We start from the raw sequence: 15,989 nt of genomic DNA, 5'->3' as shown, positions 1-15,989 counted from the left end.
AAGGTCAATTAATAAATTGATTACAAACTATAGAGGTGCTTTAGTAAAAAAAAAATTATAAGATAGGTTTAAATAAATCCATGAAACTATAAGAGGGGGTGTTCTAGTAAATTCTCTTAACCCTAAAATAAATCATGATGGTAATACTAATAAGGATAGAATCCCCCTCTATAGTTTTATGGATTTACTTAAACCTACTCTATAATTGCTGGTATACTAAAACACCCCCTATAATTTGCAACCTATTTACTTAATCGACTTTTCATGAACAAGTGTTTGTTTTGTCATCTTAAAATAGTAACGTTATAACCTAAATTGAATGAAAAAATGTTCAAGAGAACGGTTTATGGTTGTTTATTTCACAAATACCCATAATACTTCTTATACGGGGTAAAAATTATATTTTTATTTTTATTTTCTTTTTTATTAAATTTATTCAAATAGACATTGGGGATAAAATTATCGTTTTTCACTAAATATCGATTATTACAAATTATAGGGGTGTTTTTAATAAAAGATTGGAGGTGTTTTAAATGACCCTTTTATTAAATTCAAGCGTATGGGGCGTCGGTTGACATGGTGTTTATTTTTCGCATGCTGATTGCTAAGTGCACCAACACCATACTTCGACGTCAGCCTGAATAAAAAATTCAAACATTCAAGACTTAATACAATTTTGGTTGGACGTAATCATGAGTTAAACCTCAAGCAGACTTTCGCTTGATGTCTGCACTCTCTGCGACGCGCCGCGATGCCTTGCCTACTACCATTGCCTCTTTTCTTGTTCCTTGTCTCGGCACGTATTCTTTTTTTCTGGACAAAAAGAAAAAGAATGAAAGCACACAAGGTCAATTTGCTGGATCCAAAGTCGTTTGCTCTATCAAACAGAGGGCCAACCTTGGACCTACCATGTGTTGCGATTTGATTGGGCACAAGGCCCAACTCAGCGTGATTGAAATTCAGGCCCAGCCATCCATATTTAGCCTAAAACCCAACACTTGTACCCCTAACCATTTTCACCAAATTTCAGGTTACAAATAGAGATGGCAATTTCCTTCGTAAAACTGGGGTTCCATCTTGCCCGAACAGGATACGAGGCGGGAACAGGTTTTGTATATAATTCCCCAAACCCAAAGGTAAATTAGTAAAATATTTTTAAGTTTAATATTGATATTTAAAATATGTTTTTCTTAAAATTTTAAAATCCTAAGATCCCATAATTTAATTTTTGAATTACCTGTAAAATACTATAAATTCAGTTCTAAAATACCCCCAAATTCCTATATCCTATGTATTAATTGTCCATAAACTAGATAATTTTTAAGTGAAGCGAGAAAAATTCGAGGATTCCCCATCCCCAATGGAGAATGGATGCCAGTGGTGGAATGGGTATGGGGCAAGGTATCATGACTTCATCCCCACCCCGTTGTCATTCCTAATTCCAAATGTTATGTTGGTAGCCAAAAAGCATGCAATTATTTGTAACTTCTTTTTTCTTTTTGCATGTGTCAAAAACAAAACAAAAGTTACCAATATGGTCTGAATTTAGATACTGCACCTTTTCCAAACTAGATTGCATTCAAGCAAGATGGCCAATTATCATTCCATAAGTACATTTCATCACAGTACTAACATTCTTTCCTATTCTTTAGACAATTTTCTTTTCTTTCCTTTCTCGTGTATTATGAACTATATAAAGAACAACCTATTGTAATGTAGATAATTTAATTGTTCACTTGATCAATCAGATTTCAAATACAAGTGGTTTTGATAATCCATGTTAGCTTTCCACATGGCAAAAAGGAACCCGTATTAGGGAGCCAAAGCTGTAGTGTCTAAGAGTGATGATTTGATGAGAACGCTCCCATTAACCTTTTAGAACCCCTACTGTGGTATCATTCATTGGCTTGAAATCGAGACACCAAATAAGGTCTCAACTTAATATGTTTTTTTAGACAATGGATGAACATGGTAGGGTTGAGAGTGTTCTCATCTGATCACCACTGAATATTCTAAACAGAACACCCTGTCAGTGCCTATGTAAGAAAATAATGAAGCTAGAATGGCATAAAGCACCAGTATTTCTTCTTCAGCTTTGACATCCTACTGACAGCCTTCCCTTTGCCTCTAGATGCTGCTGGAAGGCCACTGGATGATGCCACTCCATTTTCTAAGGTGGATGAAAGGCCTTCAACAGTATCCCCTAACTTGGGCAGACATCGCTCATGTTTTGATGACTCACTATTGAGAAACTTCTGCTCAACTGATGAACCTGGAAGTGAAGGGTCTGAGATAAGCATTGGTCTTCTGGACAGGTTACTTCTGTCGCACCCATGAAGAGAACCTGTTGAGGAAGAAGATGGAATTAGTACACATCTGAAAATTTTATCCCTCTAATGTTTATAATATTTAAACAAAACAGAAGAAAACAACAGTTAGTCACTAGCTCATGAACCAAACCACCCAATATACAAGAGCAAAGGGGGGAGAGGGGGATCTCCCGCGACAGTTACATACAGCAGGTACTAGTGTCAATCTATGGGAATAATCATTCTCTCTCTCATATAAAAGCAAGAAGCCTTATTACCTTAGGCAAACTGGGATGGTTATCAATATGCAATGCAAGAAAATAATATCTTTAAAAACTGAAATGGAAAAAAGCATTTTTTAAAAAACTAACAAAGCTTGTGAAATACGGGAAGCAGTTGCACAGCATACAATGAGCACTCAGAAGAAAAATAGGAAGAGATTACAAAACACACAAAAGAAGAAGAATCTCACACAAGACATTCAAAGAACTTAGAAGCACATACTTAAATCAGTCCTTCAGGCACTACCCAAAGCACACCTTACAAATGAGATCCAAGCCTTATTTATAGACAGGAAGGGCTTGATTCTAGAGAAATCTATCATCTATTTTTTCAGCTTCGATCTTATCTTCGGCCTCTATAACTGAGATGCCTTCTTATCTTTAATGTCTTTTTAAACAAGCTGTCAATCTGGAGATGATTCTTTATCTTCGGCTTTATCCTGACAAAATGATAGCAAACCTTTACTGTTGAAGAAAGCGGTGAATTTATCAACAGTAAATTTGCATTATCGAGCCTTAGTGTCTAAGTCCTTTGTCATTTATTTGCTTTTTTCCTTTCACTTTCTTGGCAAATCGAAGAGAGATTTACTCTAGCTCAACAAAGTCAGGATCTAGAAACTTGGTCTGGAGCTTTTCTTGATAGGACTCAAAAATGGCTTGGAATACCTCGTCTTCTTGAACTAGTTTTACAGTGGAAGTTAGATCGAATTTATCCCACCACTTAATCTCTATAGATCTTTCAAGTGCAGGAGCCAGGAGGCAGATGATATTTCCATCATAGGATCCATGGAAGGCGATAGGTCTTGAAAAACTCGAACTAGTTAACATGTTCATGCTCCAGACCTTGGCCAAATTTTGTATATTTATCAAATAATTCTTTTTTGGGAAATATATCATCAGATGCTCCCCAAGTCGTCCACCAGACATAAACCCAGTCTAGATATGGGCCTTGAAATTCTTCTGAGAATCTGATGAACCAAGAATGTCAGAACACTGTGTTCTGAATTAAGAACACTTTTGTACCATGCATCTTGATAATCCCAATAGTTAAATGCTATGGGACTTCGATTGATTGGCCTGGTGATAAATTTAAGCCTGTTGTCTCCCCATGACTCTTAAGTCATGAATTTAACAACTACTAGCTTTGAATAAGCTATATTTGTTTTACCGGAATCCCTATAATAATGTTGGATTCTAGCAGATCCTGTGTGAATAAGGATCTCTTCATAATATTTTTGGTCTTTATTCAGACCACAGACTGTGAAATGATGTCCCTCTAAATATTCAGAGACAAGTCCGTTAATTGCTCCATCGACAACTATGGAGGTTAAGACCATTGATGCCTCCACTTGACTTATTATTAGTACAAAGTCAGAGGAATTGGTCTTGTATTGGCTAATATCAGCCTCATCAATTATTGAAGATTGATCCCTATTTAAGGGAGAATCAGATCTGTCGGACTGACTAGTCCTGTGAGAAATAGGGCTGGACTGATAAGTCCTATTATGTGGCCTCTGATTAGGGCTTGGAGGAAGATCTCTGCTGCAGTTTGCCATCTTTACTTAGTTGTCCTTGGAGAAATTCTCTAGTTAAGAGATCAAACAAAGCATTATCAACACCTTTAATATATTTTATTTCAAAATAAAAAATTGATAAAATTGCTTGCCATTAGCCAAAAATCTGCTTTGAAACAAGATTTTTTACATCTTTTTCTAAAATCTCTTTTGCAGATTTACAATCAATCTGTAAGGTAAAATGCTGATTTATTAAATCTCCTTGAAATTTTGTAATGCATAAAACAATGCTCAACATTTCCTTTTGACAGTGAAATATTTTTGTTGGGTTTCATATTTCTAACATAATCTGTGACACCTTCACCCATAGCTTTTTATATTAAACAACAATAGAAACCAAATTCCAGTAACAAGTTTTGTTTTGTTTTGTTTTTTCCTTATCTTTGGTGGTGGTGGTTTTCTTTTTTTTTTTTTTCTTCTAACCAATAGCATAAAGCAAGCAATGGTAATATTTTTTCCTCCTTTCTTTTATTTTATTTTATATGGGCTGATGGAAAGTTCAATGATGATGTATGGGGAGAGGCTAGGCGGTTTGGAAAAAAACAAATTGGGCTGTTTTGAAGCTTCATGTGCATGACAAGTTAAGCATCAGTGTTGGGTAAAACCATAAAAGAGTAATTGCAATCAATATTCTTTTAATTAAAAGGACAAATAAAGAACTAAATTGGGTAATGTGCCATGTATAGGAAGCTTCAAAACAGCCCAATCTGTTTTTTCCAAATCGCCAAGCTTTTCTCATGATGTATGTTAGTTACAGAATGAAACAACCAACAGCAATTGTGATAGTTATGGGATTGAGCAGTAACCATCAACAAATGGTCCAACTACCTAGAATTCTCAGGTAAAAGTGAAGCCAACAAAATGATACTTCATCATCTAGAAAAATAGTTATGATCGTTTTGACTGATCAATCATGAATCCCTTCCCTAGACACATGTACATGTGCAGTATCATGGTCTAAAAGTACTAGAGAATGTAATATTCTCAATGCACAATGTATGAAGTCAGAAATATCACAATTCCCCAACTGAAAAGATAACAACCAATAAGATATATGGGGAAAAATTGCATAAACATGAAGATTGTAAACAGTAGTATCTGCAAATATTCATTGTAAGGGGGACTTTCATGGTGCAGCCAACACAAAGCACATATATGGAATTCCTCAAAGAAGGAAAATCTACAAGCCTAATATCTGAAAACATTGTGCAACTGGGCCAGATGAGGCCATGAAAATTTGGGTCCCACATAACTCAGATGATCACCATTAAAGGGTGGGGATGGGAGCTAAAATAAACAAAAAGTATGTGGGGTCAATATTACCACTATCCTATGATAGCATATAGTTGACTGCAAAGTATATGCAGTCAATATTACCATTATCTTATAATAGCATATAGGGTACCGCCCACATCCCCCGGGTGCTTCCCCTTTTGATACTGTGATATTTATTAAATAACCACTAGCAATCCTTCTAGCAATGTGTTTAATGAAATCACATCAACATGGAATAGGTCCCCTCAGAAGGTCCCATCAAGTTGTGGCTCCCAACCTGCAAGTGCTTCCATCTCTATTGTTGACAGACCACAACTAGGGCTGCCAGAAAGATAGAAATTAAGATTTCTGTTGTCAATGGACCATAATCATAGCTTATGGGAACTGAGTTTCCAAAAGTTCAAAAGAAATATATACATGCACAACACAGATAAAAATGCAAAATGAGCCAACCTATTTTAGTTCGAATAAGGTTTTCTTGAGTTGAATTGAGTACCAGAAATACAACCATATAACGAATATAGTGGACATACCTGAAGAGGAGGACCTGATAACTATTTTATTGGATTCAACAGACTTGAAGACATTAAGCTTGCAGTTTGGATTTTTCTGTTGAATGTCTTGATTATTACAAGCATCAAGGTCTTGTAACAGGGCCCATGAGTCGAAGTACTCATCCGAGGACATTGTTAGGCAACTAGAATTTTCTGAACTGGAAGAAGGAGATTCTGGATCAACAAGATCTAGCAATTCCAAGTAGTCCCCCATGGAGAAATCATAGATCTCATGCTGTCCTTGAATGGGATCTTCAGGACCATTGTCTGGCAGATGACTGTCAAACACTCGCAATGGCCTATTCTCATTAACTCGACCTGTCACCTACATGTGCATCAACAGTCTGAACTTATATAAAATAAAGAAAGTATAACATAAAACAAATGCATGTCATAACTAGTCCATATGTTGAATAAAGGCCACTGGAAAAAATACAATAAAATAAAATATTTCACTATAAAGCTCAATCCCAAACATGTTTTACTTGTTAATGTAATAGACAAATGTTTATCAATATGAGCAGAAGGATTAAGTATTGACACTGTTAAAATGCCTAAATAACAGAATTCACCTACCTGGAACCTGTTTGGTTGATCTTGACGATTATTGTTGTTTTGTTCAGCGTCTTGCATGATTGGTGATGCTAAATGAGTGTGATGTCTACTGGAATTATCCATACCAGCATGGTTACGTTGCAATTCATGTTTTGGATTGTGACTGTGTTTTAAGAAGACTCTACACAGTGAATTGAAACCCTGAAATTTGTGCAACCGAACTGGCAATTGAATAGCAAGTTGGGCTGATAATTTAAATAAAGAAGAACATCAACTGAGAACCAGAAAGTATTATTTTATCCGAGAAAATACCTGTCCACTGCTGCCTTCTTTCTGATTCATCCTGTATTCATGCATCATCCAATTAGTTTTAATCCCATTTGGGGCCTCCCCTGTGTAGAATTCCAGAGTAATTTTCCAACCAGTATTAGGAGAATTTTTAAGTACCATATGGTCCTCTCCTGTAGCCTGCCAATATCCAGTTGTTTTAGGATCCTCTCCTGTAGCCTTCCAATATCCAGTTTCAGTTGTTTTAGGGCCATCCGAATGGAAGAAATACCACATATTTTCTGCATCCAACAGGTTTTGGCACATAAATGCTGTATTCAAAAGGCAGTAAGAAACATAATTAACTGCCCCCTCTTCCCACTTGAGCATATGATTGTGCCAAAGAGAAACCCAAAACGGTTGGTGACTGCACCTCATACAGTCATACCATAAATAGTAACAAGTATAACCGCCCTAAATCACATTATCTCATGTAGGCGGGTTCGACAGTAAAAATAGTCACCCATTCCACAAGCAGTATCTCAAATTAAACAACATGGTCACTTTGCAAACTTTTTATCTTTATTGGAATTCTTATAACAGTCATGCGCCTGTAGAAGATGGATAAAAATATTTATATATATAATAAAAAATATTTTACCATTTATGACTGATTTCTTGTTTTAGTTAATGAGATTTTGCAAGGTGGGAGTAACACATAATACAAAAGGAAGAGAGAATTAAGACTAAAAGCAGAGAACTGAAATTCTTTTTTAAGTTGATTGAATAATGCATAGCCTAAACCTGAAAAAAAAAAAAAAGTCATGTTTCTAGGCCTGTACAGCTCTTACTGGCCTCTGAACGGGTTCCCTGGCCTATCATGTTTAAACAAGCCCAATATTTTGGGCTTTGACCACCTGTCCAGCAAGATTTCCTACATTTAACAAGGATATCCTCACAAAAGATTCTATGGATCGACTTGTTGAGTTTTTTGTCATTGTCTAGAGATTTGTCTTCTTGTCAAGTTAGAAGATCTTACAAAATTCTTAGAAATCTTAGGTGAGCACCAGAAGATCCTAGAAAATATTTTGTTTGTAGTGTTTGTCATTGATCCATGGATATTATGCCTTTTCCAACCAATGAAGAGCAAGTTCAAAGATAAAACTTAATTATCTTAAAAATAAATATAAATTAGAGAAAAAAACATGTTTTGCTTTGGATGAATACTAGAGAAAAAGACATGTTGATGACAATAAATTTGTACGGATGATAAATGATGCTAAAAGATCTAAGCCAATAGATTACCAAAGATTGAAATATGATACTCTGTGTTCAATAAGGCCTCGTCAAGGAACAGAATTGATACTTACCAGGCGAATTCCAGGGCAAAACATCGCAAGGGTTGACATCTGTAATAATGTTGGCTGGAGTAGGAGCCCCATTTTCCATTCTTTCCATGGACGCTAGAAGCTCTTCATCAGTCAAATGGAAACCAAACTCAGGAGGGACATGTCCAAAAGGACACATTCTTAATCGAGTCAAAAAGAGTGAATTAGGGTCAGAAACCTGTATGTGACCAGTTGATTGCTGGAGTGTCAGAAATAACAAGTAGGTAGAAATAAACCAAAGTATTCAAGCATCATACCACAGTTATTGAACAAACTGACAAGGAATTAAAGCATAAATGACCAAGAAAACCTGAGCAAAAACAAGGAAACGAAAAATATAAAACTAAAATGGGAAAGAGCAGAGTCTGACAGATGTAAATTACAGTCAAAAGAAGTGCAATCTATAAATATCACTGGGATTTTATTTTGTTATTTTGCTAGCCAGTAAATAGCTGAGGGAATTTGATTTAAGAGATGACTAGGGTGAAAAGGATTGAATTGAAGTACAGTTTAAGCAAGTAGACTCAATGCCTCCATCCTCCACAAGGTCACACTGGCCATTCTGTTGGTAAGATTTCTAAAAAACCAACTAGTTATGATTGCTCCATAAATGAAGATCAACAGAAAGCTGGAAATCCCTATTCTAGGATATAGATCGTCATAAAGTTAAGACAATGCATTGACTAACCACTGTAAGAAGCCACAAAGACAAATATCTCCACAGAAATACGAAATCTTGAAATAACAAACAATAAGTACTGTTTAGATGCTTATAATGACTAGATAAACTAAAAACAGGGAGAAATATGATATTTGGATACCAGGAAAAGCTTAGAGTTACAAAGCTTTTTAGTTAACCTTAAATAGTAACTAGAGTAAAACCACGCCAATCTAAATGCCAAGGACTCCAATTGGCCCCAGACTAGTAACGAGATACCGTCATTTTGCAATAAACCCCGAAAGGCATTACCATTTCATATCGAACAGAAGAAAGAAATAATAGTTCAAACATTCAAACTAGCAAAAGTGAAAATTCTATAGCTAGTGGACTTTGAATTCAAACCAAAAGATAGAAACATTGCCAAGTGGAAGTCAGAGAATGACTAAAAATCACTCCACAGAACCAACAAGTCTCCAGTATGATGCGATAAAAAAAATCTTTAAAATCGGACTTCATAGAACACAGAACGTTCTTAAGAAAGAGCGCACCATATGTCCTTTAGTAAATTCAATAAATTTCGCAATTAAGCTTCCAAATCTGCTTTCATTAAACGTAGTTCAGCAATCAAAAGAAACAGAAACAACTATAGAAAAATCGAAACAAAAAAAAGAAAAAGAAAATATAATACGAAGAACCAAAGATTACGAGCCCAAACCTCTGAGTTGAAGAAGAAACAGAGAGACAGAGAGAGCAAGTAACGATCCTTGGCAATTCCGCGTATCGTGTCTCCGTTCTAGAGGCTTCTGTGTTTTGTCTCAATCCATTTTGTCGGCCACTGAGACAGACTGTGTGTTGAGTTTGAGTATATGCAAATGAGTAAACAAAATAGCCCAGTAAATCCGGGGCTTCGTATTTATAGGGCTGCCGAGGCTGTGGCTTACTAAATTACTATGGTTAGTTTTAACCCGCCCACAATTAAGATCGTTATGCCTCTAAACTCCACAGTCCTGACTTTTGATAATTAAAATTAGAGAACGTAATTTTATCATAATTACACCTTTAACATACGTACGTGAGACTACGTGGTGTTTCGCCACTGGAGGGAACCCCGTCATCGTCAAGCGTAATAATCTGGGATCGGGGAGACGACTGACGAGTCGATGAGTGATGACTACCTACCGTCTGAGAAGTTTCTTAGAACGAATCGCCATCTTATCGTCAATACTCACTACAACGCCTAGCAATTGCAAGATAAGCATTTTGGCTCGGGTGTGTTTGGATGATACAAGCAGGCGTGTGATTTTGTTCTTTTTCCATTTTTCTGGTGAACTAAAAGAAAATGGGGATGTTGGTCGCATCGGAAAACAGAATGTCTCGTTATTATTTATTGGGAGACAAAAATAAAGAATGTTTTTAATTTTTGTTGAGAGAGAGAGAGAGAGAATGTGACTTGGGCAGTTGTGCCTGAGCGGGTGAGGCCATATATGATACACCTTAGACAAGGTTGACAGGTTAAATCGCTCATCAATTGACTACGTAGAACTGAAGCTGTGTTTGATTTGAAGGAAAAAGTAGGAAGCGGAAGAAAAAGATGGGGAAACTTTCTTTCAAACCAAAACACAGCTTAAGGGTGCAGTTTGGATTGATCATTATCCAACCTAGGCTTAACACAAAACTTAGACCTTGGGCCGAGTACATAAACTCTCCCTATCCCTATCCCACTCCACTCAGCCCAACAAAGAAGAAAAATACCACAAACTAAGAGAATCTTGGAACTAGTAACTATAGGCAAAGAAACTATAAAGTGATCACGAAGGACGGTTTTAGTAACTATGGGCAAAGAAACAAAAGAGAGATACTAATCATTAGTAGAAGTGTTCGTAGTTTGCTAGATAATCAGGTGGCTGATTGGCCTCTCTATAAACAAGAGCAAATGTCACTAACATCTGAGAGGAAAGATCATCCACCTCATAAAATTGATAATGAACATTCCAACGACAAATTCTATTACTATTAATAAGATCCACGAGAGCACAATTATCACATCCCACATTGACATCGGTCTAATTAAGCTGAAATATTCTAACAAAGAAAAAGTGCACCGTTATGGCTATGCCTTGAATTCTTTGTTGCGACTCATTTCATGAAAAATTTTATAGTGGTTAGTGGTGGGCTATAGGCTTGGGTTGCGGCTTACATTCAGCTTATGGGTCCGATCGAATACAGAGAGTTATATATTTATTTTGGGGGTTTCTTCTCTTGTATAACACCTCTCTTTTTCTTGAGAGAGAATCGAGCAACTTTGAGTGTATTTGAGGTTTAGGTTTTCTGTGAATGAGATTGTTAGTGCACAACTTTATATTCTTCTGCATTGCTAATTTCATCATAACAGATTTCCACTCCTCCTTTGCCCGTGGACGTAGGCTATAAGCCAAGCCACATAATATAATCCCTCCACCGCCCCTGGATCCGGGTTTCCTTTGCACAGTACATCAATATTCAATTTAACAAGCCCTTATCATTTGTCCATTGTTATCTTTTAATGGCATTTCTCAAAAGAGTCACCACCTTTTCTCACTTGGAATAATGGGTCTATTTATACCCATACTCGAGTTAGTCTTTGCATACATTCATAATCACATAACACATTTATCATTCATAGTTGAGTTTAAGATTGTTGAAATTTATGAGCAGAATGTTGGTTTTCTTGTACTGCACCTGACTTAATCTAGAGGCGAAAAAGTTTTGCTTAAGGACAATGTTTCAAGCATGCCTTAGTTGATAAGTTCTCTAACTTGTGCATTTATTGTTCTGTCACATTCATAATAGCATCCTATTGCACGCATCGCATTAATTCCGATAACACCTGCACTTCGAAACAAGATTAATTCACTTCTTCCTGACAAGATCATCAATTAGAATAACCTTAAAACATAGAGTGTTACATGAAAATTGAGATTTTCGTCAGAAGACCAGCTTCCAAACAAATTTTGACTAGCTAACCTCATCCTGAATCTCTAACTCTAACCATGTTCCAAGCTGAGGTTGTAGTAAAATTATCATTTTCGTTGCTTCGATACTGATCTGATAGACTGATGCAGACTGAAACCCACTAATTTTCATTTTTTATAGTAAGCAGTGGGAGATAACCGAAACGAAGCCTATTCAATCAAGGCTTTACCATTAGTTTGGGCTGCAGCCACTCACCGTCGATCCTGATTGCTCGATACCAGTAATGGAGGATGTGAGAGCTGGGGTTTGCTCCGGTAGATTTGGAAATTTGGAATTAGTGTTAGATTTACAAAATAAAAAATAAAAAAAAATTAATATTGTATATTGTTGGGCTGGGCTTGAGTCAGGCTTTCATGTAAAATTCCGAGCCCAGCTCGAAATTAAATTGAGTTTAGAACATTGGGCCCGAGCCCAGGCTTGCAAACCTATGCCATGTCTGGTTCAGTTTTCATTTTTACCCAAGATGAAATTCTAAAATATAAAAGAATGGGTAAAAATAGGCAGAATGAGAAAATATTATTATGAACCAAACACTTTCTTTTTTCTAAAAATGAATTCTTTTCGAACTAACAAGTGTCCTATGTTGCTCAATTTCATTCTTCAAAAAAAGTGTTTTCATAAAAATAAACACCTATGGAAGTAGTTTTATAGGTAAAGTTTCCTCAAAGAATGATGGGGCATTATTATTTTTCATGTTGCAGGCTAGTCAAATTTTATGCTATGGAGTTGATTTTTCATTCTAAAAGAATGTAACCATTGGCAATAATTTTGTAACCTAATACTATATGCTATTCATTCTTGTCATTTCTTACCTAGAATGAGTAAGAATTAAGAGAATGAAACCCACAACGGTGAACCAAGCATGACCCTAATAATATGTCAAAGCCCGTCCAAGATTGGATCGGATTGTTCAGCTATCTAACCCATAAATAGGAGACCTGATATGCTCCTCACATAGGGCACCTCACATACGCATCCTACCATATATTGAGAACATCTTCCGTACTTATAAATTATTATTCACGGAAGATGTTACCAATGCACAGTGGATGTGGATGCCAAGCGCCAAGTGTGACGAGCAGATCCCGTTCCCATGAACAGGTCTACTAACGCGTGGGGCTGAATCGGGTAACCGTAGATACTCGAATCGTAATTCGCAATGCTGATGCTGGGGTACTGTTATATCGCCGATATCAATAATTCTCAAACGTTTGACTACTTTTTCAAATTCAAGGTCTTCCGAAGATTGCTTGGGGAAGAGGGAAATGAAATCCACCGTTCATGTGTTAAATCGAGACACGTGACACGTGGCAATAATAATTTTTTCTACCCATATTCTGGAAACTTCGATTCATATGGAGATACTTTAGGCTATGTTTCGTTTGTTGGAAAAGGTAAGCAAAGGAAGGGCAAGGCAGGGACATTTCCCTTCCTTTTTTATATTTTCCTTTAAATCAAACATAACCTTAAAAAACCTATTTTCATGTGCTTATTTAGGTTCTGTTAATTTGTTTTAAAAAACATTATTTTAGAGATGATTGTGTTATTTTCTGAAACAAAACCAACTTAATTTTAATTAAAAAACAGAGATCGACAAAGTATATTTACTTTATTTTTTTTATGAGGTAAATTAAAATACAAATGAAAGTAAAAGCATTTATGTTGCGATAAGAAAACAAAAGGGAAAATTCCTAATGATAAGAAGGTATAATACCATAAGAGCATTGACCAAGCAAAACCCTCAATGAATTCTGATAAAAACCACCCTGACTACTTACCATTTTCATGATATCAATATTCATTAATTGACTAAAAAGGGTAAATTGCTGAAAATGTATGAAAATGTCTAAAATACCCATATAGTTCCTATTGAGGTTAGTTTCTATGGAATAAAAAAAATACAAACTTTATGAACAACAAAAATAAAGGGAATTTAAAGTTGTAGATTTACCTTTGAGTGATTGATAAAGGGCAAATTTGAAAAATAAATCAATTTCAGAGAAAAAAAATATTTAAAGGGTTTGAGGTAATTATTCATATGAAGAGAAAACTTGAAAAATAAACATTTTTGTTAAAGGCAATTACATGGGTATTTTGGATGTTTTTATGACTAGAATATTCTATCAAAGGGAGTCTACTTGCAATTATATGAAAAGGTTTAGGAGAGGTGATTGCAACTATCAAACTTCAAGGGTGGTATCAGCAATAGTCAAAAACTTCAGGTGAGGTTTCAGCAATTTACCCAAAAATAATAATTCATATTGTAGTCTTGTGAATACCCTGTTTCCTCAACTTCTTGTTTCTCTCTTTTCTCGAATTAAACCAAAACCTAGTAGACAAGCTGTGGAGTTAGAGACTAGAAAAGTTATAATCTCATTATTCTATCATCCAAAATGTGTAAGGACCGCCACCTCCTTCAATGATCCAAAACCGAAACTGTTTTGGCCACCAGTTTTTCAGGTCAATGGTTCAACCGTTTAGTTCAAATGGATGGTTCATTCCAATTAAAAAAATAAAAATAATTAAAATAAAAGAACAAAACCGTTGTCTAACTACCCAAATCAGCGAATCGCTGGTCTATCCAACATTTTTTTGCCAAGATACAGGTTATAGTGGAACCAATTGTCTGAACGTTTTTCAGTTTGAACAATTCAACCGTCCAAGTAAACGATAGTTCAAAAACCATAATTTTCAGTATTTGCATAGAGAGAGCAATTGCTTCCCATTCTCTCAAAGGGAGAGTACTAAAAACCAACTAAAGGGATTGTTTCATAATGGGAGGTAGCACATCTCCAATCTCCTAAAACCCCCCAACGAGTCAGATATCCTATCAATAAAGCTACCATCGGTTGTTAATAGCATAATGAAATTGAAATTTGGTAGATCAATATATCCTTGAAAATTAAGCAAATAAGTCTTTTCAATTCATCAACTTCAGCCATTAACAAATGCCCCCTTAATAACATCTTATGATTTTCACATTATGGCATAGACACGACAATGTCAAAAACCACCCTGACATGATCTCTTTGAAGTTTCAAAGATCAACCCAAATACCCAATTTGTGGAATTTAGGAATGTAGTTACCCGACTCAGCCCCCTTGTGGGTATGTAATATCAGGTTTGGGGATATGGGCTGGGCCACGCCCAAGTAGCTCAAAATAGTGGTGCAAATAGATCGGATAATCCGAATTCTGATTTTATTTTGTAGGATTTAAATACCTCAATTTTGGATATTTGGAATGGATCGGAGAAATCAGATTGAATTTGGATCACCCTATGTAAATATGATAAAAAAGTAAAAACGTGTATAAATATGATAAAAATAGTTGAAAAATTTTTGTATTTTTTGTTTTTTTTTATTTAAACTGTTATATATAATAATTTATTATTATTTTAAATGAAATTGGATTAGATCAGATTTAGATATTCGATATTATAATCAGATTCAAATTTAAATCGATATTTATGAGATCTAATCAGATAGGATCCAAATCTGATCTGATCCATTTGCATCCTTAAGTAGATTTCAAAAGAGTTATATTACCTTACAAAGGAGGGTGGATTCAATTCTCTCACAAAATTGTAGTCATGGCATTCTAAGGCCCTCTGTGCATAGGAAATATCTCTGTACTTATGTCTTTATATTCATGGAAAATATGCTCTCAAGGGTGAAAAGGATTCTGACAACGGTATGAGTACAATCTTGTGAGGACCAAATTCAGTTTCCTTGTATAAAACCTCCCGCCCGAGCTTGGATTGGCTCCCCACACTTGAATGCACTTGACGACACATCTCCAATCTCCATGGGGCGCTATGTGGGGAGTTAATGTGTAGGGCTATCAATGGTTGGATCGAATCGGGTCTAGGTACAACCAGAATTGACCCAACAAGAAATATCAAAGACTCAAAACTGAACTAGACCCGATAGGTTAGATCTGAATCGATTTAGGATTAGGTAAAACCGATTCTATGACAATAATAATGGAAACAATATCAAGAACCAAAACCTATCAGTTCCGACATTGCTGGAATCAAAACCGATTCAACTGGTCCAGGTTGGTTTAGTCCGTAATTACTCTTAGCTGGTAATCGCATTGGCTCCCATTCCTC

General features: G+C 35.8%; 1 protein-coding gene across 3 annotated transcripts; it reads right to left on the bottom strand.

The window, feature by feature from the left end:
* Positions 1-1,559: 1,559 nt before the first annotated feature.
* LOC148850972 (uncharacterized) lies at positions 1,560-10,086 on the bottom strand. Of its 3 annotated transcripts, XM_088947772.1 has the most exons (7): positions 9,580-9,751; positions 8,186-8,381; positions 6,996-7,117; positions 6,861-6,891; positions 6,570-6,749; positions 5,973-6,318; positions 1,560-2,344 (listed from the first exon to the last, which is right to left on the bottom strand). In XM_088947772.1, the coding sequence occupies exons 2-7, from the start codon at positions 8,255-8,257 to the stop codon at positions 2,058-2,060; spliced, it is 1,038 nt and encodes a 345-aa protein (XP_088803898.1). In that variant the 5' UTR covers positions 8,258-8,381; positions 9,580-9,751; the 3' UTR covers positions 1,560-2,057. The 3 variants fall into 3 exon arrangements, with proteins under 3 accessions (XP_088803898.1, XP_088803897.1, XP_088803899.1); XM_088947771.1 differs by having other exon boundaries at positions 6,861-7,117; positions 9,580-10,086; XM_088947773.1 differs by lacking the exon at positions 9,580-9,751 and having other exon boundaries at positions 8,186-8,394.
* Between the last annotated feature and the right edge of the window lie 5,903 nt (positions 10,087-15,989).

Source organism: Nelumbo lutea, chromosome 5, assembly GCF_056320005.1.
Source record: "Nelumbo lutea isolate HS-2025 chromosome 5, American lotus-T2T, whole genome shotgun sequence".
Lineage (NCBI taxonomy): Eukaryota > Viridiplantae > Streptophyta > Magnoliopsida > Proteales > Nelumbonaceae > Nelumbo > Nelumbo lutea.
This window is presented reverse-complemented; position numbering and strand designations above follow the sequence as displayed.

Excerpts from the sequence above, each read along its gene's own strand:
- LOC148850972 (XM_088947771.1), bottom strand. The coding sequence starts at position 8,342 with ATGTGTCCTTTTGGACATGTCCCTCCTGAGTTTGGTTTCCATTTGACT. Across the intron at positions 6,750-6,860 it reads AAGAAGGCAGCAGTGGACAG|GGTTTCAATTCACTGTGTAG; the intron begins GTATTTTCTCGG and ends CACAAATTTCAG. Across the intron at positions 6,319-6,569 it reads ATCAACCAAACAGGTTCCAG|GTGACAGGTCGAGTTAATGA; the intron begins GTAGGTGAATTC and ends ATGCACATGTAG.